Below are 26618 nucleotides of genomic sequence, written 5' to 3'. Positions count from 1 at the left end.
TGTGCTAGGGTGTGCTAAAGCACAGGGGCCCCGCAGACAGAGGGTCCCACTTTTCCTAAAAATGAAATAAATAAAATAAAATAACAAATTACAATAATTTACAAAAGAGTTGCTAAGAATTTCTCGTTTTTAATTGATCTTCATGCATCAAAAGAACAGATTTTACAGAGTGTCATGAATTTAGCGAAAGAATTTCCTACTGATGTTGATCTCTGTCTTGTTGATGAACTTTTGAATTTCTACCTGTATCTTAAAAAGGCTTATGGAAATAAAGCAAGTTTTAGTCATGAAAACATCTAGGCTACCAGATAATAAAGAATGACAAAGTTGAAGCTGGTTTTCCTAATGTAGAAACAATTCTTAGATTGTTTCTTTGTATGATGGTCACTAACTGTTCTGGAGAAAGATCATTCTCTAAGCTGAAAAGAATCAAAAACGTACTTCGGTCTACAATGACACAAGAGCGGTTGGCTAATCTGAGCCTTCTCAGCACAGAGTGTGATGAACTGCGACTTCTCAATTTTGATGCTATCCTTACAGACTTTGCAGCAAAGAAAGCCAGAAAAAAGTCGTTCGACTGAATTTCATGTTAGTTTTCTAAATCCTATTGGTAGTTATAGTAGTGAATGAAAGAGCAGTTTAAAATAGAAATTCAGAATAACCTTTTATTGCCATTTGCAGTGTGTGTAGTGTGCAGTACTAACAGTGGTCACTTGCTACAATGTTTTCCCTTGCACGGTTTCGTTGATTTAATGTGTGTGATTTTGCATTCATTATAACGTAAACATTGTTGACTTAATTTGCACATGCTTATTTAATCATCGATCACGTGCTATTTCAAAGTTATCTAACTTACCTAAGCAAGACTCGGTTTCCTCTGCAAGCGAAACCAGCTTACTTCCATTACGCTCCACGTAAGCTGGTAAGGGCCCCTATAAAATTCATTAGCACAGGGGCCCCATTTGACCTTAATCCGGGCCTGCTTGCACCGTATATTTTTCGACTTGACAGCCCTGATTGCAACACCCTTGTAAGTAATCTTACATGTCGGCCACATAGCCTAAGCCGAATAAAATTGCGAAATCCGTAAAAAATCTGGCATGAGCCAAATTATTGTGTGATTAGAGAGAGAAAACTTTTATTTTGTCTGTTGCGAGAATAGTACGCAGAGATGGGTGTGATCTTGATGATCACAAGTGATCTTGATCTTCAAGATCACTGTTTTTTTGGTGATCTTGATCTAAGATCACTTTTTTTTGTGTGATTTTAATCTTGAAAAACAATAAGATCAAGATCACTTTAAAATTGAAGTTTACTTACTAGATGGAGGCATTTTTTTTAGAACTCGTACTGTACAAAGTAGTTAGTGGCAACAACTAACATTAAGCCACTGTTAATATAATATGTGTCCAACAAAAGACGATTTAAAGTCACCATCTAATCTGGTCAGCGTTGCCATTTCAAAATTGAAAAAGTTTTCTGTGTCATAATAAAGAAGTCAACTTCCGCGTACTTTATGTTGACGTATAATAAAAAATGATTTAACTTTGTTCACAAGTTCCATGTGTGAATTTTAAAGAAATATTTGCTTTCTTTGACTCAATTTTAGATGTTTCAAAAGTCTAGAATGGCGGTGTTAAAAAATCTGGACTCTAGCCGACTCTGGTCATGTAAAGTGGTTTATTGCAGCAAATCAACCAGACCAAGACTTGTTTAAGGTCTGAGTATGGAGTGGTGTGTCTGACCTCAAACCTCTGAACGTTTTTGAAAGCAGACAACAGTATCAAGGTAGCCAGATGGGTAAATAATGCAATAAACATTGACATAATGAAGTGAAACTTGAAACTACTTAGTAACACGAATAAAAACTCCCACATGAACCAGACAAAAATTTGGTAAAAAATGATGCAGTTCAAACTTTATTTTTATTTATTATAAATAAAAAGTATAAAACTAATTGCAAATTTTGCGACTTTTTCAGTACCGTACTACTGTAATTAACCTCGGCCTTGGGTGTGACGTTGCGGTTCTACGCAAACTACGTCAGCAATTGATAGGCCTAATAGCAACAGTCACTAACTTATTACAATTCTTGGGCCAGTGATCGAGTAGTTAAAAGTAAAAGTTAGCAATACCAACTATATACCTTTACCCAGGTTGCTTATATGCAGGCACGGATCCATGGGAGGGGCCCGGCCCCCCCCCCCAAAATTTTGTGAGAAATTGTTGAATGGTTTGATATGCTTCTAAACAGCTGATATTAGTCCCACAGCGGACTTACAATCCTTCTTTGGCACGCGTGTGACGTCACGATATTGAAAATGATGCTTTCAGTCTCTATGTCTCTAAAACAAAGTTTGCCTAATTTTAAGAGAAACTGCATTAAAAGAGCGAGTTTTGCCAATACCAAGCATTCAAACATCTCAGCCAGGAATTAGTAACCAGAAAACATAAAGACTTAGCTTTATTACCAAAAAAATGCCGAAGAAAACATGATCTTATCTGGACAGCACCATTTTACAGGAATATTTATACCCATATTTTTGTTGAAAATGCTCTCAGAATGCACCAAATTTAAAGTAATTTTTCAAAATTTTCTGGGGGAGGCCCCCCAGACCCCCTGCCGCTAAGTGTCGCCTTTGGCGAACACACCGACGGGCTTCGCCCGCCGGCCGTCAAAACTTCCCAAATTCCTGGCTACGTCACTGATTGTTCATATATGTTTTATCTTTTTCTTACTCTTTAATTCATTTTGAAATTTTCTGGCCCCCCCAAAAAAAACTCCTAGATCCGCGCCTGCTTATAGTAATTATTTTTTGCAAAATCATTGATCAAATTTTTTTTTCAAGTAGGCCTACACAAAAAGTGATCTTGAAAGTGATCTTGATCTTCAAGATCACCAATACTGGTGATCTTGCCCATCTCTGATAGTACGGTACAACAATACGCATAAAATAGCACCATAACAGTCTAGATTCCACAACAGACAGAAAAAAGCGAAAGACTATACAAGATAGGCTGATGTTCGATAAAAAAAAGAAGTTGTTTAGCCTACTGTTGCGATAGTCAGGAAACAAATCCATTTTATAAGGAAAATTGTGAACCTGCAGCTGCAAGGTGTAGTGGCATCCATCTTGAACTCTGAGCGTTGTGCGAAAAAAACTGTTGCGATAGTCAAGTGAAGTAACTACTGTGGTTTTATTCAAATGATTAGTTTGCTTCCAATATCAACGCAAAACTGCATCCCAAGAAAAAAGATTTTTTATCAATTGAAGAAATACTTGGAGGTACTTCGCAAGTGAAGTTTAGCTAATGCCATAACCACTGGGAATCACTTGAGTACAATTTTGACGTCAGAAAAAGTGTTGCCGGATATGGAATTTTATCCAAAATTTGTGGAGATTTAATGGGACAGGAAATTGAGTTTTTGAAGGTCTATGAAAGTAGGTTGTGGGCCAAAGGAAAAACAGCGGTTAATGAAAATGCAAATACTTTTATTTTATTTTTGTTTTTTTACACAATCACCTTAATTAAAAAAAACAACCATTAGCCTTGTAGAAGACCTTTTTTTAACGAGGCACTGCAACGAGAAAAAGCGGGAGGAATGAAAATAAAATTAGAAGAGTTTTAGAGTGAAAGTAGATAAATTCATTTTGCGACTATTTTATTTTTATTTTTTGTTTACTACATGATTCTGTTGAAACAGATAACTTGACTTTATTCGGTTTCTGGCAGCTGTGGATTTCGTCACACACTGTCGGAAAGCGTACAAAACAATATGGTGGAGCTGTAAGTTTACCTACTTTATCATATTTTTAAATTTGTATACTGTACTTAAATCTTTTTTTAGCGTAATTTAATTTGATTAGAAGAGATGTAATTCGTTAGGCAAATGAGTTCATATTTAAAAGTTGTTGCAAACTTGTTTCTTAAATTTTCAGCATCGGCCTAGGCTAGGTTACAGTTACGGTAGGCTATAAAATAGTGACGTATCAAAAAGAGAGTTATTGGAGGGAAAAAGCAATGGTTTGGCGGAGAAACGTTATTCAACATGGATTGTAATGTATTAAAACGTTGTAATACTGTAGTATTAAAACATATTTTTGGAGGATAAATTATGGTGGGGGGTGGGCATTGGCAATTGCTGCCTCCCCCCAAGCCCTTTGTAGTTCCTGCTATAAAAGCTTAATGTTCTTGGTTGTATAAGCTCATGTTGACAACAACTGGTATAGTTTTGTACTCACACAACAACTACGCTTCCTTCAACAAAGCGGGTAATTGCAACCTCACGTCTAAATGCATTTCGCAGTATAGGCAACAGCTGTTCCTGATGTCGCAGTGATGTGGCAGAATTGAGGTTTAACAAGCTTGTTGTGAACTGCCCTGCTGAGAGCGTTAAACGAAGTTCCTGGCCATCTGTTGAAATAAGGTAGGATTATACAACAAACTTAATCCAGCCAATGTCAGACTAGCTAGTGCTAGCAAGCATTTAAATTTTAACTTGTCAGTCTCAGTACACTAACTCAGTCGGCTACACTAACTTTGGTTCATAGTATACCAGGGTTGCCAAATATTTTATTTATAGTTTTGTTGCAAAAGAAAAAAAGGATGCTTAAAGTGCCCCTGACAGGTTGGATCCAAGTATAGTAACTTTTTAAAGCATTTCCTAGCGCAGAATTACACTTAGCGAACTTTTTAATCTTAACCTTGTAGCTCGACTGGTTAGGGCGTAATTTAATCAAACGACTGCTCCGCAGCGCCACCACAGGCGAAACTCCATATTTCACTGCTCTGGGACGACTTTGGTGGTATTACGTCATCCTAAGTGGATGTCGTTAGCAACGGATGAAACAAACGCTTCTTAGATGTAATTGGTAGATCACAGTTTGGTCGGAGTTGGTACAAGCGGTTGCTTTTTTCGAAGATTTATTGTTTTTTGCAGTTTAATAAAACTGTATTGGATACGTTCCTACAAAACCTAAAATATACTTGAAGTGAAAAATGAAGAAATCGTACGAATCATCATTCATATTTAATTCATCATCACTATTCAAAAATAAATAAAAGTTCTCTCTCTCTCTCATAATGTGCCTTCAGTTGGCCATTGAAATCCTGTGTAACGGCCATCTGGATCTGGAAAATTGTTTCGAATTCGCCAAACAATACATGACGGCATCACAATCCGATTGTTGCTTCCGAGAGCATCATCTTGTAGTATCCACTCCAACACATGCCTGTAGGCATTTTTACTTGAGTGGTATTAACAAAATCCTCTTCAGTGAAGTGAACATATACGACTAGTTTTGTATGGCCCATCCCACTTTCGAACACTTGAAAAAAACTTTGACCATTTTCTTCTCAGTGCCTTGTTTTGTGGGAAAGTGGGAAAAGAAAGCACACGGTCTTTGTCACTGACAATGTCATAGTTCAGGCCCTTAGGGGCAAAAATGAGCATCTTTAGGCTAAACGTGTTACACGTTGTTTTTTTGCATTTTTTTGTAGCTGATGAATCTAACTTCAATTTTAGTGGGTGCCGCAACTTTTTGGGTCACGTGATCACCCCCAAATCGGGGATTCCCCCCAAGTCAATTTTGAGCTCTTTTCACGGCATTTTTATGCAATTAGATACGTTATTTTTTTACATTTGGACTGACTGCCACTACAAAATACACGAGATAAAAATCGCACAAAATTATGTTATTAATGACGTCATTGTGACGTCATGTATTAATTTTTTGCTTGTTTTTTTCTTATTGTAGTCGTTTGTTTGTTGTTGGTGTTACTTTTTTGGTTACAATAAGTTACCAATGGTTTTTCAACTGATTTGATTAGTATTGAGTGTCAGTACTAACATATTCAAAATCTTAAGGAATCCAACTTCCGGAAAGTGGTTATTTTCAAGATGGCCGCTAAACCATTGAACAAAACAGTAAATTGACCATAACTCGGCCATCATATGACCAAAACATGTAGTTTTGGTGTCTGTATCTAGGTTTTTATACCCTGTGAAGTCAATGAGACTATTCTCAGAATTGTTGAATTATCTGATAGCCTATAAATTCAATATGGCCATCCAAGATGGCCGCCAAACCATTAAAATAACAGTAAATTGACCATAACTAGGTCATCATATGACCAAAACATGTAGTTTTGGTGTCTATATTTAGGTTTTTATACCCTGTAAAGTCAATGAAACCATTCTCAGAATTGTTAAATCATCTGATGGCCTATAAATTCAACATGGCAATCCAAGATGGCCGCTAAACCATTAAAATAACATAGTAAATTGACCATAACTAGGTCATCGTATCACCAAAACGTGTAGTTTTGGTGTCTATATCTAGGTTATTATACCCTGTGAAGTCAATGAGACTATTCTCAGAATTGTTGAATTATCTGATAGCCTATAAATTCAATATGGCCATCCAAGATGGCCGCCAAACCATTAAAATAATAGTAAATTGACCATAACTAGGTCATCCTATGACCAAAACATGTAGTTTTGGTGTCTATATCTAGGTTTTTATACCCTGTAAAGTCAATGAAACCATTCTCAGAATTGTTAATTCATCTGATAGCCTATAAATTCAATATGGCAATCCAAGATGGCCGCTAAACCATTAAAATAACATAGTAAATTGAACATAACTAGGTCATCATATGACCAAAACATGTAGTTTTGATGTCTATATCTAGGTTTGTATACCCTGTGAAGTCAATGAGACTATTGTCAGAATTGTTGAATTATCTGATAGCCTATAAATTCAATATGGCAAACCAAGATGGCTGCCAAACCATTAAAATGACAGTAAATTGACCATAACTAGGTTATCATATGACCAAAACGTGTAGTTTTGGTGTCTATATCTAGGTTTTTATACCTTGTGAAGTCAATGAGACCATTCTCAGAATTGTTAAATTATCTGATAGCCTATAAATTCAATATGGCAATCCAAGATGGCTGCCAAAACAATTAAAAATGTACAATAACAATGTATTGTTTATTAATAAACCCGGTAAATTTCTATATGTATTTGGGTTAACTGAGCAGGCATAAAGAGCTCATACGATGTGGTCATGTAGACTCTTGACATAATCAGCGTAAAGAAAGCAAATGGATCAAGTATTACTAATGCTCATTGCTGTGACTCTCGATGTCATCGTCTGTAATTATGTGACTGCTGTATGGACACATGAACCAGTTTGGCATGGTCCACATCCAGCATGGTATGGTAGCACATATCTCCGGCAACTACAGTGAGGTGAACACGATTCGCAATTGCAGTGATCACTTTCAGTAGGTTGTCCGGGGCAGCTTTCATGTTCGTCATGATTGGAACCATCTGATTATTGTCTACTTTCCATCCCCAGTCTAGAGCATCCATACCATCGTCAGTAGCCTACCCATCCTGACCATAATCTGGTAGTAAACTCTGAGGCAGTGGAATTTGGTAAAGGATGATGTAGGTGGCAAGCGTTCAGGGTGAACAAAGGATTTGGCTGTTTTAATTTTCTTGACCAATGTATTGTATCGCTGTGTTTCTAGGTTACTACTGCCATCGTTGCCAAACATAACGGTCATAGCTTTGTTTCCAAGATCCTTAATGATGTGGTCTGTCTGATTTGGGAGAATAAAGCAATTTGCACATTCTTTGATTATTGGTTGACTTTTCACTAGTTTCTGGAAAGCGTCTTCTTCCCGATACCAAATATCCTTGACGTTGAATCACAACCGGTGAATGCATGAATGAAGAGGAGCTGTAAGCATAATTATGTCTGGTCCGATGATTGCTTTAAGTTTGTTGATGTCGTGTATTTTGGTTGCGTAAGCCTTTTCGGAGTGGAAGTAGAGGTCTTTAATGTCTGGGTCAGTGTCAGCATAGCGTAGTATCAATATTAAAAGGTCCGTGTCTTCACCAATTAAAGCCGTACTATGTCGATGAGGGCTGTCCATCTGCCGTCTTGACGATGTCAACATCTGCATCACCTGGAGCGTTCATCACATTGCAGCTTCTATTCCTCAGTTGAGCAGAAATTAATCCTTCCTTGTTGGAAGCTCGAGGCAAGAACTGCTCCTTCTTTCCAATGAACTGGGTGTCTACAGTAAAGTGAACAACCGGGTGGACGTTCATGCCGCGTCTTTGATGGGTATTGTCTTTGATAGACGGACCACCATATCCATCAAAGACCACCGTTGCTAAGCGATAATGACGAATGGTAAAATCTGCATACGACTGTGCAATAGACCCATAACTGTCTCCAGTTTCCATGGCACTCGATGCAACAAGAACCCTCCATCAAGGAATGTAGTGATCGGTTTTCGAGGCAGATTCTTTCACTACTTCATAATCGGCTGACATCACACTGCTGGCATGTTCTGTGATGGCAGTAGCTATCTGAGGCTTATCTTCTGCAAGAAACAGGGTCTGGATGTTACGTGGCTGTCACAAGTAATACTCGTCTTCCTCTCAACTGGTCTGAGTTTTTAGGAAATGACAGCAACAAAACTGCGTTATATCAACTGGTTCAACAAGCTGTGATAACTTCAGTCGATCCAAACTTGTTTACGATTGTTGTAACATCATTAGATACAGCTCTTAACAATCAAACATTGGACATGTCTGATGTTTCCCCATGTGATCACGAAGAGGCAGACACCCGTATGTTTCTCCATGTGAAACATGGAAAATCCGATGCCATAGTCAAAACAGTAGATACTGATGTGGTAATTATTGCAATTTCGTGTTTTGACAAGTTAGAAATCTGTAAACTATGGGTTGAATTTGGAGTTGGAGAAAAAACTCGCTTCATTCCAATCCATGATATTGTTTCATCTTCACCTCAATCTCAGATGATTTGCGCTTCTTTACCTTTGTTTTATGCTATCACAATCTGTGATACTGTTTCGTCTTCGGAAAAAAAGGCTTGGGATTGTTGGATGCTTAATCTTACCGCAATGTGTGGCTTATTTAACTCTCTGAATTTCTCAAGCTCACCTAGTTCTATAAATGACATACAAAAGTATGTCATAGCTCTTTATGGCAATAGTCCTACTATCACGGATGTAGACGAATGCCGTTATATGATGTTTACCAATGGTTGCACTATTGAAAAGCTGCCACCAACGTCAGCTGCTTTGATGCAACATACACGCAGAGCGATACATCAAGCTGAAATACGGACATCAAGCTGAAATACGGAAATCAAGCCTCGTAAATGTTCAGCAACTACCTTCTCCTTTAGCTTGGGGTTGGAAACATAATGATGCAAATCAGCTTGTTCCGTTTTGTCAGTCTACTTGTGGCTCTCGATGTCCCTGTAAGAAAAAATCCATAAAATGCACAAGTCTTTGTTCATGCGAGTACGAAACATGCAATTCGACCACAAAATATCCAATCCTCTCTGATGTTTCATCTTCAATCCACATTGACGTTTCATCTCCAATCCACAATCATCATTCAAGAAATGCTTTTGACTTTCTAAACTCTATCTTGTAACTTGAAAAAACTTGTCGTACACGATTTTTTTTAATATCAAATTACGTATGGTAGGAATTTAACATCGAAAACCGCTAGTTTTTTCATCTTGAATTAACAGTGTTAAGACTCTGACATTGCATCATCTGGGGTCGTGTATTAATTGGATTTTTAGATCATAATTAGGGCTACATAATTATTTTAAATTTTAAAGTGGCATGACCAAAAGGGAAATTCACCCCTGGTAGCTGCTCTTCTGGTTATTCCCTTGATGACGTCGTTATTGCGTCATACTGTACTGGAATTATTGTTATTGCTTGCAATTGTAAAATTTTAAGCATTTGCAAAACTAATAATGAGAGTATTTGATCGCTTTTTTCGGAATAAACTTACCTTTGGTTCCTGAATTTGAAGTTGTCTAGTTTTAATAATGTAATGATGACGTCATAAAAGACGCAATCATGACGAAACTACTTTTAGGAATTGTGAAATGGTTTTAGTAACCGGTACTCCAACTAAAACCAACAGCAAACGACCAAAATAGGTTAAAAAAGCAAAAAAAAATATTTGATGACGTCACAATGACGTCATCAATTAAATTATTTTGTGTTTATTTTGTCTCACTTATTAGTATGTGCTTTTTAAGTTAAAATATACAAAAATCGAATATGTAATTGCACAAAAATGACGTAAAAAGAGCTGAAACGTGATTTCTGGGGAAATCCCCGATTTGGGGGTGATCACGTGACCCAAAAAGTTGCGGCACCCACTAAAATCAAAGTTGGGTTGATCAACTGCAAAAATATGCAAAAAAACAACGTGTAACACGTTTAGCCTAAAGATTCCCCTAAGGACCTGAACTATCACATAAACAGCAATTTTGTGTTATTTTTTCTTCCCTTTAGCCTTTGAAGTTTCTGCAAAATGCTGTGCAGTGCTGGATTGATGCTACTGTAGACGCAGAGGTGGTTTTTCCCGCCGTAGGAGCAAAAAAAAATTTTGCAGGGGGGGCCCCCCGATCTAAAAGTGCCCCGGGCCCCCCATCAGCTAAATCCGGCCCTGGTTGTTACACTGTAAATGGCCATAGCCAGATTAGGACAAATAAAAAAGTATGAAAATTGTAGCCTTATGAAACTGCAATTTCAATTGAATTGAGATGCTGTTTGATAAAAGTATACTCAACCTATTTGATCGAAACCTGATAGTAATAATAACTTCACTTTTTCATTTCGGTAATTCTTAATTTGCACATGCTTTAGACCAACAGAGCCCCACACATTCACGTTTTGCAGTAGCCGTACCATACTTTACCAAGTCATCACAGAGAAAGAATGTATCCTTCCCGCTTATTGTGACGTCACAGCGGTGTTGCCGTTTTTATTTTCATAATTGAATAAGTGCCAGATTCGCCGATGTCAACGAAAGTTTGCAAGCGTGCAACTTAGTAGCCTGTTGATATATTTTACGATTTGCTGGTCAGGGAAGTTTGTTAGTGTCATCTTTTTGGTATCTTAGGTAAATTTAGCGAATTTATTTACCTGTCAGAGGCACTTTAAGTTTGAAGCCTTATTCAACATTTATAATTTATAGACTATAATTTTGTTGGAGTGTAAGTAAGTACTGTTGCAGTTTACGTTCACTCTCTAACTTTTGCAACGCTACTGTAGGTTGTTGGTAAGAAACCACTACAACCTGTTCCATACAAAATTCACGAAGAATTAATGGAAAAAAAATTATGACACCAAATTTTAAGTCGAAGCTACGATACAACTACGTTTTAGCACGAAAACTGCACATTTTCTTCAGCAGATTTTTACCAATTGCTTTTCTGAAGAAAATGTTCCATTTTAATGCTGAAAGTACAGCAGTATCGTGGGTGAGATAACTACCCTGGGTTATTGATTGTGAAAGAGTTTTACCCACACATCAGCCCAAAGCCGTTCACTGGCTACATGTTTAATGAAAATACGTGTTATTGACGCACACTGCAAGAAAAACCGGCATTTATTTTTAAATTGACCACGTCGATAGAAAACTTTACCCGTCTCTTAGCTTATTGTTACAGTTACACACTCGCCTATAAAACTTGTAGTTAGATGTTGTAAAACCCCTTTGTCTTTATTCTGTTTTGTTCAAAATTAAGTTTCTTTGGAAATAAGTTCGTTTTGTTTATTTCCAAAAAAAAGCGAGCTTCGCACAACAAATATTAAGTTTCATTTTAAGCATTAAAGTTGTTTCTAATAGACTTGATAGGTCTACCGTAGTCAACTGACAAAAACAAAATATGTGAAAACGTCATCGTTGAACGGTGTCTTGTCTTATTGGTAAAATAGCCACCAGCTGACAAAATAGGTTCCACTTCAACTAATATAGATTTGATAAGAATTTTTACGCTTGCAGGCGATTTTATAAAGTTTTCTTTTTCGAGTCAGTCTTTCGGGATGTGTGGTCAAAGAATTTCCAAAGCTCAACACTAGATGACAATTGAAAGGAGGTCAGTTGGCACCTGCTGAAAGCACGCACAGGCTATGCGTCTTCGCAGGACATTTTAATGGCACGTACTCAAGGATAGGCACGAAGATTGGCTTCCTTGTCTTCTAATCCATACAAAATCTCCTACCCCCAACCACAAGTGTATGTAAAGAAAACAACAAAGGAAGAATGTGTCTTTTGATGAAATGGCGTTGTTAAAACGCATTGAAGGGCTATAATAGGGGTGAGCAAACTTGTTCAATAGGAAAACGACAACTTTGCCAAAAACTACAAACACCCGCAAGTCGCAAAATGTGTAGCGTCAGTAAAATAGATAACAACGTAAGTTTTACATATGATAATTTACCCTTAACAGCAATAAAAAAAGATTAAGCACAACATTAGGTTTTTGTTTGATATGCAAATCTCTAAAAATTTGAACAAAGTGTAGTAAAACCTGAACAAATTAATTCTTTCAAGGGTTCATTTGTTATTGTTAGTATTGCACAATGTTTTGATTTTACAAACTTCATTTGTGAAAATAAAAATTCGTAAGAATATGTCCTGCTAAATAGGCTACAGAAATGTTGTTCACTGGTATTTTACTTAGTGGGACCTTTCTCCAAAACTCAATTGTAGAGTGGCATTAAATAATTTTTTTTAGAGTTATGTCCCTTTGTATTTCGATCAGTTCCATTCCAATAGCAGACGTGCTTGCAACAAACGGTTGGCAAACTGGCATTGAATGGATTTGCAAAGATACGAAAGCATTGTTTCAGCTCTTGCAAATTTGGCTTGAAACTCTTCTTGTAGTCCTTGCCATTTGTTTTTGCATTCTTCTCGTTTGTGGTCTGAACTTGCCCCTTCAGGAAAGCATTTGTTCGCATTCTGACACTGACAAAATGACAGAAAGTTTTCGACATTATCTCTCTTGGAAAAAATTTGGCTTTATTTTGGTACACTAAAACTGTTTGAGCTGTGTTCTCCGTTGGACTATAATAACCAAAGGTTAAAAAATGCCCGATTCAATTTTGCGGCAAAGTTTCCCATTTGCGCAAGAAATGCATCCAGTCAGTCCGTTTCAAGTGGTTTTCCAAAATCCGACACACTAATACTGTAGATGCGTTATGAATGAATTCCTGTTTTCTCTCAGAGTGCCAAACTTTTCCTGAGAAATGTCTAATTTACAAGTATTTACATTCCGAAGTGTTGTTATTGTTTATCCATGTGAAATAGAAAGCAGGTTTTGCCGAAACTTTGACACTAGGCTAAGGCGGGGTTTCCCAAACTTTTTTGGGCCACAAACCACTATTTGTGAATTTGTTTGGACGACGGACCACTCATTTTTGTAAACAACTTTTTAACTGCAACGAAGGTGCAACAAGTAAGATTTACGATAATGGATAGCAAAAGCTTTCGAAATCATTTAACTTGTAAAGAACTGCATCAATTATCTTTTACAGGGTAGGCTACGTACTGTACACCTATATGTGTGACTTTTTAATTTCTTGTCATATCGCCACGGACCCTGTGCAGTCGTCGCGGACGACAGTTTGGGAAACTTTAGGCTAAGGCATTCCAATAAACGCAATTGTTTCAGTGTTAGCATAAATTATGAACTTACATGTGCAACTTCTGTTCGAGTTCCCAGAACAAATGCACTGAAAACTACCCAGTTGATTGACACACCTCAAGTTAGGACAACGGGCAGCAGAGTTCAAACACTCGTTGATATCTGAATGAACATAAAGCGAGACTAAAAAATCAGCAAGAAGCAAATTAATGCAAAAACGATGATGCGTAATAATATCACATATAGAGCTTCGGTAGAGAGTTTGTCTTGTTAATCCATAGGCATACGAAGCCGAGTAACGTGATCAAGTTTAACATCTTCAAGTTTATTACATATTAATTTGTTGTTATGTTGTTATACTTAATACTTATGTTGTATTTGTTTGTTGTTATACTTAATTTGTTGCGTAGGTTTGTATTTCTATATGTAATAAACTTGAAGATGTTAAACTTGATGACGTTACTCGGCTTCGTATGCCTACGGTTAAATATCACATACATTAAACAAACACAGCGAAAATAGATGCACACAAATGAGATTAAAGTTTTTCTCACAACAGAACTGAACTAAAGAAACAAAACTATGATTTCCCCTAAAAAAGGCAAAATTTATATAGACGTACCATTACAAGCGCTTCCGTTTCCAGTGTATCCACTCTTGCAAGTGCATACAAAACTTCCATTAGTGTTCATACACATTGCATTCACATCACAGTTGTGTGTATAATTGTTACTTGTGCACTCGTCGATGTCGTTACAATATCTTCCATTTCCAGTGTATCCACTCTTGCAAGTGCATACAAAACTCCCATTTGTGTTCATACACATTGCATTCACATCACAGTTGTGTGTATAATTGTTACTTGTGCACTCGTCGATGTCGTTACAATAAATTCCATTTCCAGTGTATCCACTGTTGCAAGTGCATACAAAACTCCCATTTGTATTCATACACACTGCGTTCACATCACAGTTGTGTGTATAATTGTTACTTGTGCACTCGTCGATGTCGTTACAATATCTTCCATTTCCAGTGTATCCACTCTTGCAAGTGCATACAAAACTTCCATTTGTGTTCATACACATTGCATTCACATCACAGTTGTGTGTATAATTGTTACTTGTGCACTCGTCAATGTCCTTACAATATCTTCCATTTCCAGTGTATCCACTCTTGCAAGTGCATACAAAACTCCCATTTGTATTCATACACATTGCGTTCACATCACAGTTGTGTGTATAATTGTTACTTGTGCACTCGTCAATGTCATTACAATATCTTCCATTTCCAGTGTATCCATTTTTGCAAGTGCATACAAAACTTCCATTTGTATTCATACACATTGCATTCACATCACAGTTGTGTGTATAATTGTTACTTGTGCACTCGTCGATGTCATTACAATATCTTCCATTTCCAGTGTATCCACTTTTGCAAGTGCATACAAAACTTCCATTTGTGTTCATACACATTGCATTCACATCACAGTTGTGTGTATAATTGTTACTTGTGCACTCGTCGATGTCATTACAATATCTTCCATTTCCAGTGTATCCACTCTTGCAAGTGCATACAAAACTTCCATTTGTGTTCATACACATTGCATTCACATCACAGTTGTGTGTATAATTGTTACTTGTGCACTCGTCGATGTCATTACAATAAATTCCATTTCCAGTGTATCCACTCTTGCAAGTGCATACAAAACTTCCATTTGTGTTCATACACATTGCATTCACATCACAGTTGTGTGTGTAATTGTTACTTGTGCACTCGTCGATGTCGTTACAATATCTTCCATTTCCAGTGTATCCATTCTTGCAAGTGCATACAAAACTACCATTTGTGTTCATACACATTGCATTCACATCACAGTTGTGTGTGTAATTGTTACTTGTGCACTCGTCGATGTCATTACAATATCTTCCATTTCCAGTGTATCCACTCTTGCAAGTGCATACAAAACTTCCATTTGTGTTCATACACATTGCATTCACATCACAGTTGTGTGTATAATTGTTACTTGTGCACTCGTCGATGTCATTACAATAAATTCCATTTCCAGTGTATCCACTTTTGCAAGTGCATACAAAACTCCCATTTGTGTTCATACACATTGCATTCACATCACAGTTGTGTGTATAATTGTTACTTGTGCACTCGTCGATGTCATTACAATAAATTCCATTTCCAGTGTATCCACTTTTGCAAGTGCATACAAAACTCCCATTTGTGTTCATACACATTGCATTCACATCACAGTTGTGTGTATAATTGTTACTTGTGCACTCGTCGATGTCATTACAATATCCTCCATTTCCAGTGTATCCATTCTTGCAAGTGCATACAAAACTCCCATTTGTGTTCATACACATTGCATTCACATCACAGTTGTGTGTATAATTGTTACTTGTGCACTCGTCGATGTCATTACAATAAATTCCATTTCCAGTGTATCCACTTTTGCAAGTGCATACAAAACTCCCATTTGTGTTCATACACATTGCATTCACATCACAGTTGTGTGTATGATTGTTACTTGTGCACTCGTCGATGTCATTACAATAAATTCCATTTCCAGTGTATCCACTTTTGCAAGTGCATACAAAACTCCCATTTGTGTTCATACACATTGCATTCACATCACAGTTGTGTGTATAATTGTTACTTGTGCACTCGTCGATGTCGTTACAATTTGTTCCATTTCCAGTGTATCCACTCTTGCAAGTGCATACAAAACTTCCATTTGTGTTCATACACATTGCATTCACATCACAGTTGTGTGTGTAATTGTTACTTGTGCACTCGTCGATGTCGTTACAATTTGTTCCATTTCCAGTGTATCCACTCTTGCAAGTGCATACAAAACTTCCATTTGTGTTCATACACATTGCATTCACATCACAGTTGTGTGTATAATTGTTACTTGTGCACTCGTCAATGTCGTTGCAATAAATTCCATTTCCAGTGTATCCACTTTTGCAAGTGCATACAAAACTCCCATTTGTGTTCATACACATTGCATTCACATCACAGTTGTGTGTATAATTGTTACTTGTGCACTCGTCGATGTCATTACAATAAATTCCATTTCCAGTGTATCCACTTTTACAAGTGCATACAAAACTCCCATTTGTGTTCATACACATTGCATTCACATCACAGTTGTGTGTATAATTGTTACTTGTGCACTCGTCGATATCGTTACAATATTTTCCATTTCCAATGTATACACTCTTGCAAGTGCATACAAAACTTCCATTTGTGTTCATACACATTGCATTCACATCACAGTTGTGTGTATAATTGTTACTTGTGCACTCGTCGATGTCATTACAATATCTTCCATTTCCAGTGTATCCACTCTTGCAAGTGCATACAAAACTTCCATTTGTGTTCATACACATTGCATTCACATCACAGTTGTGCGTATAATTGTTACTTGTGCACTCGTCAATGTCATTACAATAAATTCCATTTCCAGTGTATCCACTCTTGCAAGTGCATACAAAACTCCCATTTGTGTTCATACACATTGCATTCACATCACAGTTGTGTGTATAATTGTTTCTTGTGCACTCGTCAATGTCATTACAATAAATTCCATTTCCAGTGTATCCATTCTTGCAAGTGCATACAAAACTCCCATTTGTGTTCATACACATTGCATTCACATCACAGCTGTGTGTATAATTGTTACTTGTGCACTCGTCGATGTCGTTACAATAAATTCCATTTCCAGTGTATCCATTCTTGCAAGTGCATACAAAACTCCCATTTGTGTTCATACACATTGCATTCACATCACAGTTGTGTGTATAATTGTTACTTGTGCACTCGTCGATGTCATTACAATTTGTTCCATTTCCAGTGTATCCACTCTTGCAAGTGCATACAAAACTTCCATTTGTGTTCATACACACTGCGTTCACATCACAGTTGTGTGTATAATTGTTACTTGTGCACTCGTCAATGTCATTACAATAAATTCCATTTCCAGTGTATCCATTCTTGCAAGTGCATACAAAACTTCCATTTGTGTTCATACACATTGCATTCACATCACAGTTGTGTGTATAATTGTTACTTGTGCACTCGTCGATGTCATTACAATATCTTCCATTTCCAGTGTATCCACTCTTGCAAGTGCATACAAAACTTCCATTTGTGTTTGTGCACATTGCATTCACATCACAGTTGTGTGTATAATTGTTACTTGTGCACTCGTCAATGTCATTACAATAAATTCCATTTCCAGTGTATCCACTCTTGCAAGTGCATACAAAACTTCCATTTGTGTTCATACACATTGCATTCACATCACAGTTGTGTGTATAATTGTTACTTGTGCACTCGTCGATGTCATTACAATATCTTCCATTTCCAGTGTATCCACTCTTGCAAGTGCATACAAAACTTCCGTTTGTGTTTGTGCACATTGCATTCACATCACAGTTGTGTGTATAATTGTTACTTGTGCACTCGTCGATGTCATTACAATAAATTCCATTTCCAGTGTATCCACTTTTGCAAGTGCATACAAAACTCCCATTTGTGTTCATACACATTGCATTCACATCACAGTTGTGTGTATAATTGTTACTTGTGCACTCGTCGATGTCGTTACAATTTGTTCCATTTCCAGTGTATCCACTCTTGCAAGTGCATACAAAACTTCCATTTGTGTTCATACACATTGCATTCACATCACAGTTGTGTGTGTAATTGTTACTTGTGCACTCGTCGATGTCGTTACAATTTGTTCCATTTCCAGTGTATCCAGTCTTGCAAGTGCATACAAAACTTCCATTTGTATTCATACACATTGCATTCACATCACAGTTGTGTGTATAATTGTTACTTGTGCACTCGTCGATGTCGTTACAATATCTTCCATTTCCAGTGTATCCACTCTTGCAAGTGCATACAAAACTTCCATTTGTATTCATACACATTGCATTCACATCACAGTTGTGTGTATAATTGTTACTTGTGCACTCGTCAATGTCGTTACAATAAATTCCATTTCCAGTGTATCCACTTTTGCAAGTGCATACAAAACTCCCATTTGTGTTCATACACATTGCATTCACATCACAGTTGTGTGTATAATTGTTACTTGTGCACTCGTCGATGTCATTACAATAAATTCCATTTCCAGTGTATCCACTTTTACAAGTGCATACAAAACTCCCATTTGTGTTCATACACATTGCATTCACATCACAGTTGTGTGTATAATTGTTACTTGTGCACTCGTCGATATCGTTACAATATCTTCCATTTCCAATGTATCCACTCTTGCAAGTGCATACAAAACTTCCATTTGTGTTCATACACATTGCATTCACATCACAGTTGTGTGTATAATTGTTACTTGTGCACTCGTCGATGTCATTACAATATCTTCCATTTCCAGCGTATCCACTCTTGCAAGTGCATACAAAACTTCCATTTGTGTTCATACACATTGCATTCACATCACAGTTGTGCGTATAATTGTTACTTGTGCACTCGTCGATGTCATTACAATAAATTCCATTTCCAGTGTATCCACTCTTGCAAGTGCATACAAAACTTCCATTTGTGTTCATACACATTGCATTCACATCACAGTTGTGTATATAATTGTTACTTGTGCACTCGTCAATGTCATTACAATAAATTCCATTTCCAGTGTATCCATTCTTGCAAGTGCATATAAAACTCCCAATTGTGTTCATACACATTGCATTCACATCACAGCTGTGTGTATAATTGTTACTTGTGCACTCGTCGATGTCGTTACAATAAATTCCATTTCCAGTGTATCCACTCTTGCAAGTGCATACAAAACTCCCATTTGTGTTCATACACATTGCATTCACATCACAGCTGTGTGTATAATTGTTACTTGTACACTCGTCGATGTCGTTACAATTTGTTCTATTTCCAGTGTATCCGCTGTTGCAAGTGCATACAAAACTTCCATTTGTGTTCATACACACTGCGTTCACATCACAGTTGTGTGTATAATTGTTACTTGTGCACTCGTCAATGTCATTACAATAAATTCCATTTCCAGTGTATCCACTCTTGCAAGTGCATACAAAACTTCCATTTGTGTTGATACACATTGCATTCACATCACAGTTGTGTGTATAATTGTTACTTGTGCACTCGTCAATGTCGTTACAATTTGTTCCATTTCCAGTGTATCCACTCTTGCAAGTGCATACAAAACTTCCATTTGTGTTCATACACATTGCATTCACATCACAGTTGTGTATATAATTGTTACTTGTGCACTCGTCGATGTCATTACAATATCTTCCATTTCCAGTGTATCCACTTTTGCAAGTGCATACAAAACTTCCATTTGTGTTTGTGCACATTGCATTCACATCACAGTTGTGTGTATAATTGTTACTTGTGCACTCGTCAATGTCATTACAATAAATTCCATTTCCAGTGTATCCACTCTTGCAAGTGCATACAAAACTTCCATTTGTGTTCATACACATTGCATTCACATCACAGTTGTGTGTATAATTGTTACTTGTGCACTCGTCGATGTCGTTACAATTTGTTCCATTTCCAGTGTATCCACTCTTGCAAGTGCATACAAAACTTCCATTTGTATTCATACACATTGCATTCACATCACAGTTGTGTGTATAATTGTTACTTGTGCACTCGTCAATGTCGTTACAATAAATTCCATTTCCAGTGTATCCACTTTTGCAAGTGCATACAAAACTCCCATTTGTGTTCATACACATTTCATTCACATCACAGTTGTGTGTATAATTGTTACTTGTGCACTCGTCGATGTCTTTACAATAAATTCCGTTTCCAGTGTATCCACTTTTACAAGTGCATACAAAACTCCCATTTGTGTTCATACACATTGCATTCACATCACAGTTGTGTGTATAATTGTTACTTGTGCACTCGTCGATATCGTTACAATATCTTCCATTTCCAATGTATCCACTCTTGCAAGTGCATACAAAACTTCCATTTGTGTTCATACACATTGCATTCACATCACAGTTGTGTGTATAATTGTTACTTGTGCACTCGTCGATGTCATTACAATATCTTCCATTTCCAGCGTATCCACTCTTGCAAGTGCATACAAAACTTCCATTTGTGTTCATACACATTGCATTCACATCACAGTTGTGTGTATAATTGTTACTTGTGCACTCGTCGATATCGTTACAATAAATTCCATTTCCAGTGTATCCACTCTTGCAAGTGCATACAAAACTTCCATTTGTGTTCATACACATTGCATTTACATCACAGTTGCGTATATAATTGTTACTTGTGCACTCGTCAATGTCATTACAATAAATTCCATTTCCAGTGTATCCATTCTTGCAAGTGCATACAAAACTCCCATTTGTGTTCATACACATTGCATTCACATCACAGCTGTGTGTATAATTGTTACTTGTGCACTCGTCGATGTCGTTACAATAAATTCCATTTCCAGTGTATCCACTCTTGCAAGTGCATACAAAACTCCCATTTGTGTTCATACACATTGCATTCACATCACAGCTGTGTGTATAATTGTTACTTGTACACTCGTCGATGTCGTTACAATTTGTTCCATTTCCAGTGTATCCGCTGTTGCAAGTGCATACAAAACTTCCATTTGTGTTCATACACACTGCGTTCACATCACAGTTGTGTGTATAATTGTTACTTGTGCACTCGTCAATGTCATTACAATAAATTCCATTTCCAGTGTATCCACTCTTGCAAGTGCATACAAAACTTCCATTTGTGTTCATACACATTGCATTCACATCACAGTTGTGTGTATAATTGTTACTTGTGCACTCGTCAATGTCGCTACAATTTGTTCCATTTCCAGTGTATCCACTCTTGCAAGTGCATACAAAACTTCCATTTGTGTTCATACACATTGCATTCACATCACAGTTGTGTGTATAATTGTTACTTGTGCACTCGTCGATGTCATTACAATATCTTCCATTTCCAGTGTATCCACTCTTGCAAGTGCATACAAAACTTCCATTTGTGTTTGTGCACATTGCATTCACATCACAGTTGTGTGTATAATTGTTACTTGTGCACTCGTCAATGTCATTACAATAAATTCCATTTCCAGTGTATCCACTCTTGCAAGTGCATACAAAACTTCCATTTGTGTTCATACACATTGCATTCACATCACAGTTGTGTGTATAATTGTTACTTGTGCACTCGTCGATGTCATTACAATATCTTCCATTTCCAGTGTATCCACTCTTGCAAGTGCATACAAAACTTCCATTTGTGTTTGTGCACATTGCATTCACATCACAGTTGTGTGTATAATTGTTACTTGTGCACTCATCAATGTCATTACAATACATTCCATTTCCAGTGTATCCATTCTTGCAAGTGCATACAAAACTTCCATTTGTGTTCATACACATTGCATTCACATCACAGTTGTGTGTATAATTGTTACTTGTGCACTCGTCGATGTCATTACAATATCTTCCATTTCCAGTGTATCCACTCTTGCAAGTGCATACAAAACTTCCATTTGTGTTCATACACATTGCATTCACATCACAGTTGTGTGTATAATTGTTACTCGTGCACTCGTCGATGTCATTACAATATGTTCCATCTCCAGTGTATCCGCTGTTGCAAATGCATACAAAACTCCCATTTGTGTTCATACACATTGCATTCACATCACAGTTATGTGTATAGTAGTTACTTGTGCATTCGTCGATGTCATTGCAATATCTTCCATTTCCAGTGTATCCATTGTTGCAAGTGCATCCTATTGTGCTATTGGTGTATGTGCATCGTGCATGTGTGTGACAGAATGGTTGATAAATTGTGCAGATTTGGTCCAGTATTTCTTCACATGGTGGTCCGAAGTCATTTGTGTCTTTTTTGCAGTTGCATTTGAATCTTTCTTGCTCATTTTTGCAGGTTGGGTTTGCGATGCAGATTTGATAAAGGATCCCACAAATGTATTCATCAATTTTATCACAATTTCTTCCATCTCCAAAATAGTCATTGTTGCAATTGCAGGTGAAGCTGCCAATTGTGTTCATGCATTGTGCATTTTTATCACAGTTGTGTGGATGCGTTATATCAGTGCACTCATTAATCTCTTCACAGTTGGTGCCATTTCCCTGATGTCCAGTATTGCAAGTGCATATAAACGTTCCACGTCTGTTTCTGCATCTTGCATTTTCATGACAGTTGTGTTTATAAGTATCACTTCTGCATTCATTGATGTCTTGGCAAGATATTCCGTCACCTGTATATCCATCATTACACGAGCATTCCATACCTCCGGTTGTATTTGTGCACATGGCATTAACGTCACAACCTTGTGGAAACGTTGTGCAATTGAATTCGTCCTCGTGGACACAAAATATACCATCCCCGATGTAATCCGCATTGCAAGAGCATTTAAAACTACCAATTGTGTTGGTGCATGTTCCATTAGTATTGCAATTGTGTGGATAGGTTTTACTAGTGCATTCATCAATGTCTTTGCATATTATTCCATTTCCAACATAACCCATATTGCAGCGACATTTGGAATCTCCTAGTATATTTGTACATTGCGCGTTTGCATGGCAACCCTGAGGATAAGTTTCACAATTAAAATTGTGAATTTCGTTACAAAAACGTCCATCTCCTATGTATCCCTTGTTGCAAGTGCATTGAAAACTTCCTGCGTCATTTGAACATGTTGCGTTTGGATGGCAAGTTGTTTCAGTTAAACATTCATCAATGTCGGTACAGAAAGTTCCAGTTCCAGTGTAACCTGTGTTGCAAATGCATTGATTTATGCCTTCCCATACATCATCGCTTTCCTCCGGACTTCTTTTTTTTCTTAGAGCATCCATACCACCTTCTGAAACTAGACAACCTGCGTTTGGATCACAACCTTGGGGATAATCCAAGCAATTGAATTGCTGAAGACTAACACAATATCTTCCATCCCCAATGAATCCATTGTTGCAGTTGCAATCAAAGCCGCCTTCAGTGTTCGTGCAAGAAGCATTTTCATGACAATTATGGTTATAAATCGCATTAGTGCATTCGTCAATGTCATTACAATGTGTACCATTTCCAATAAAGCCACCTTTGCAGATACACCTAAAAGTCCCAATAATGTCTAAACAATTGGCATTATCATCACAACCTTTTGGAAATACGTCACAAGTAAACGTGTTGATATCGGCACATTTAACACCATCTCCAACGTAGCCAACATTACATATACACTGAAACGACCCAGCTGAGTTCATACACATTGCATCCATATCGCAATTATTAGGGAATGTTTTGCTTGTACATTCATTGATGTCCTCACAATATGTTCCGTTGCCAGTAAATCCATTCTCACAAGAACATTCGAAGCTACCATCAGTGTTGACACACAAAGCGTTGTCATGGCAAATATTTGAAATGCTTTCACACTCATTGATATCACAGCAAATCGGGTTACCAGACAAAAGGTTTACATCTGCATATCCATCTTTGCAAGTACACACAAAACTTCCATTTGTGTTCATACATATTGTATTCACATCACAGTTGTGTTCATAGATGTTACTTGTGCATTCGTCGATATCACTGCAATATGTTCCATCTCCAGTGTATCCACTCTTGCAAGTGCATGTAAAGTTCCCATTATTATTCGTACACACTGCATTCACATCACAGTTGTGTGTATAGTTGTAATTTGTGCACTCGTCGATGTCATTACAATATGTTCCATCTCCTGTGTATCCACTCTTACAAGTGCATACAAAACTCCCATTTGTGTTCATACACATTGCATTCACATCACAATTGTGTGTGTAATTGTTACTTGTGCACTCGTCGATGTCATTACAATAAGTTCCATCTCCTGTGTATCCACTCTTGCAAGTGCATACAAAACTTCCATTTGTATTCATACACATTGCATTGACATCACAGTTGTGTGTATAATTGTTACTTGTGCACTCGTCGATGTCATTACAATATCTTCCATTTCCAGTGTATCCACCTTTGCAAAAGCATACAAAACTTCCATTTGTGTTCATACACATTGCATTCACATCACAGTTGTGTGTATAATTGTTACTTGTGCACTCGTCGATGTCATTACAATATGTTCCATCTCCAGTGTATCCGCTGTTGCAACTGCATACAAAACTTCCATTTGTGTTCATACACATCGCATTAACATCACAGTTATGTGTGTAGTTGTAATTTGTGCACTCGTCAATGTCGTTACAATTTGTTCCATCTCCAGTGTATCCACTCTTGCAAGTGCATACAAAACTTCCATTTGTGTTCATACACATTGCATTCACATCACAGTTGTGTGTGTAGTTGTTACTTGTGCACTCGTCGATGTCATTACAATATCTTCCGTTTCCAGTGTATCCACTCTTGCAAGTGCATACAAAACTTCCATTTGTGTTCATACACATTGCATTCACATCACAGTTGTGTGTATAATTGTTACTTGTGCACTCGTCGTTGTCATTACAATATCTTCCATTTCCAGTGTATCCACTGTTGCAAGTGCATACAAAACTTCCATTTGTGTTCATACACATTGCATTAACATCACAGTTATGTGTGTAGTTGTAATTTGTGCACTCGTCAATGTCATTGCAATATCTTCCATCCCCACTGTATCCACTCTTGCAAGTGCATACAAAACTTCCATTTGTGTTCATACACATTGCATTCACATCACAGTTGTGTGTATGGTTGTTACTTGTGCACTCGTCGATATCGTTACAATATCTTCCATCTCCTATGTATCCACCTTTGCAAATGCATACAAAACTTCCATTTGTATTCATACACATTGCATTCACATCACAGTTGTGTGTATTGTTAGTTGTGCACTCGTCGATGTCATTACAATATCTTCCATCTCCAGTGTATCCACTTTTGCAAGTGCATACAAAACTTCCATTTGTGTTTCTGCACATTGCATTTACATCACAGTTGTGTGTATAGTAGTTACTTGTGCACTCGTCAATGTCATTGCAGAATGTTCCATCTCCTGTGTATCCACTCTTGCAAGTGCATACAAAATTCCCATTTGTGTTTATACACATTGCATTCACATCACAGTTGTGTGTATAGTAGCTACTTCTACACTCGTCGATGTCGTTACAATATCTTCCGTTTCCAGTGTATCCACTCTTACAAGTGCATACAAAACTTCCTTCTGTATTTAAACACATTGCATTATCATCACAATTGTTTGAATTGCTTCCATTTGTGCATTCGTCGATATCTGTGCACCATGTTCCATCTCCAGTGTATCCACTCTTACAAGTGCATACAAAACTTCCTTCTGTATTCAAACACATTCCATTGTCATCACAATTGTTTGAATTGTTTCCACTTGTGCATTCGTCGATATCTGTGCACCATGTTCCATCTCCAGTGTATCCACTCTTACAAGTGCATACAAAACTTCCTTCTGTATTCAAACACATTGCATTGTCATCACAATTGTTTGAATTGTTTCCACTTGGGCATTCGTCGATGTCAGTGCAGCTGCTTCCATCTCCTGTGTATCCATTATTGCACGCGCAATTGAAGCTACCTATTGTGTTGGTGCAGTTTCCATTCCTGTCACATATGTTGGGGTTTGTCTTATTGCGGCATTCATCCAAGTCTGTTGAAACAACGTTGATAAGTTTTATTTTATTTTGAAGGAGAAGTTACTTGTAATATGTGACTCATGATTTGGCATTCATTGTGATACAAACCAGTCAGACACGACTGTTGTTTTCAGGGGCTAGTTCTGTTAATGACTACCTGTCTGCCATGATGATATGTAGGCACTTGGTCATGTGACCAACCCCCTCCTAACCGAGAAACCGAAAGAAAACGGATATCTTTCAAAATCTAAAAATGTGCATATTTTTCAAATTGAGTTTTAAATGTAACTATGTTGAATGTTCTCTCAAGATGTAAAAGATGTGTTGAGGTATTTTGTTTTTCTTTTTCGATTTTCAACAGACTTGTATTTGTTTCGAAATAGTTTGGTACAGTTTTTAGTCTAGAAAGGCAGTATTTTTCCTCTTCTTATTTCA

The 26618-nt window shown here is 37.3% G+C and overlaps 1 protein-coding gene across 1 annotated transcript; it reads right to left on the bottom strand.

Moving 5' to 3' along the window:
• Window positions 1-14129: 14129 nt before the first annotated feature.
• LOC145781265 (uncharacterized) lies at window positions 14130-26216 on the bottom strand (the record flags this gene model as incomplete). Its single annotated transcript, XM_082593041.1, has 1 exon — window positions 14130-26216. A coding segment is annotated over one exon (12087 nt), but the record flags the coding sequence as incomplete, so codon positions are not given.
• Window positions 26217-26618: the final 402 nt, after the last annotated feature.

The sequence above is a fragment of the Aplidium turbinatum genome, chromosome 12 (genome assembly GCF_918807975.1).
Source record: "Aplidium turbinatum chromosome 12, kaAplTurb1.1, whole genome shotgun sequence".
Taxonomy (NCBI): domain Eukaryota; kingdom Metazoa; phylum Chordata; class Ascidiacea; order Aplousobranchia; family Polyclinidae; genus Aplidium; species Aplidium turbinatum.
Note: the sequence above shows the minus strand (reverse complement) of the source record. Positions and strands in the feature narration are given on the sequence as shown.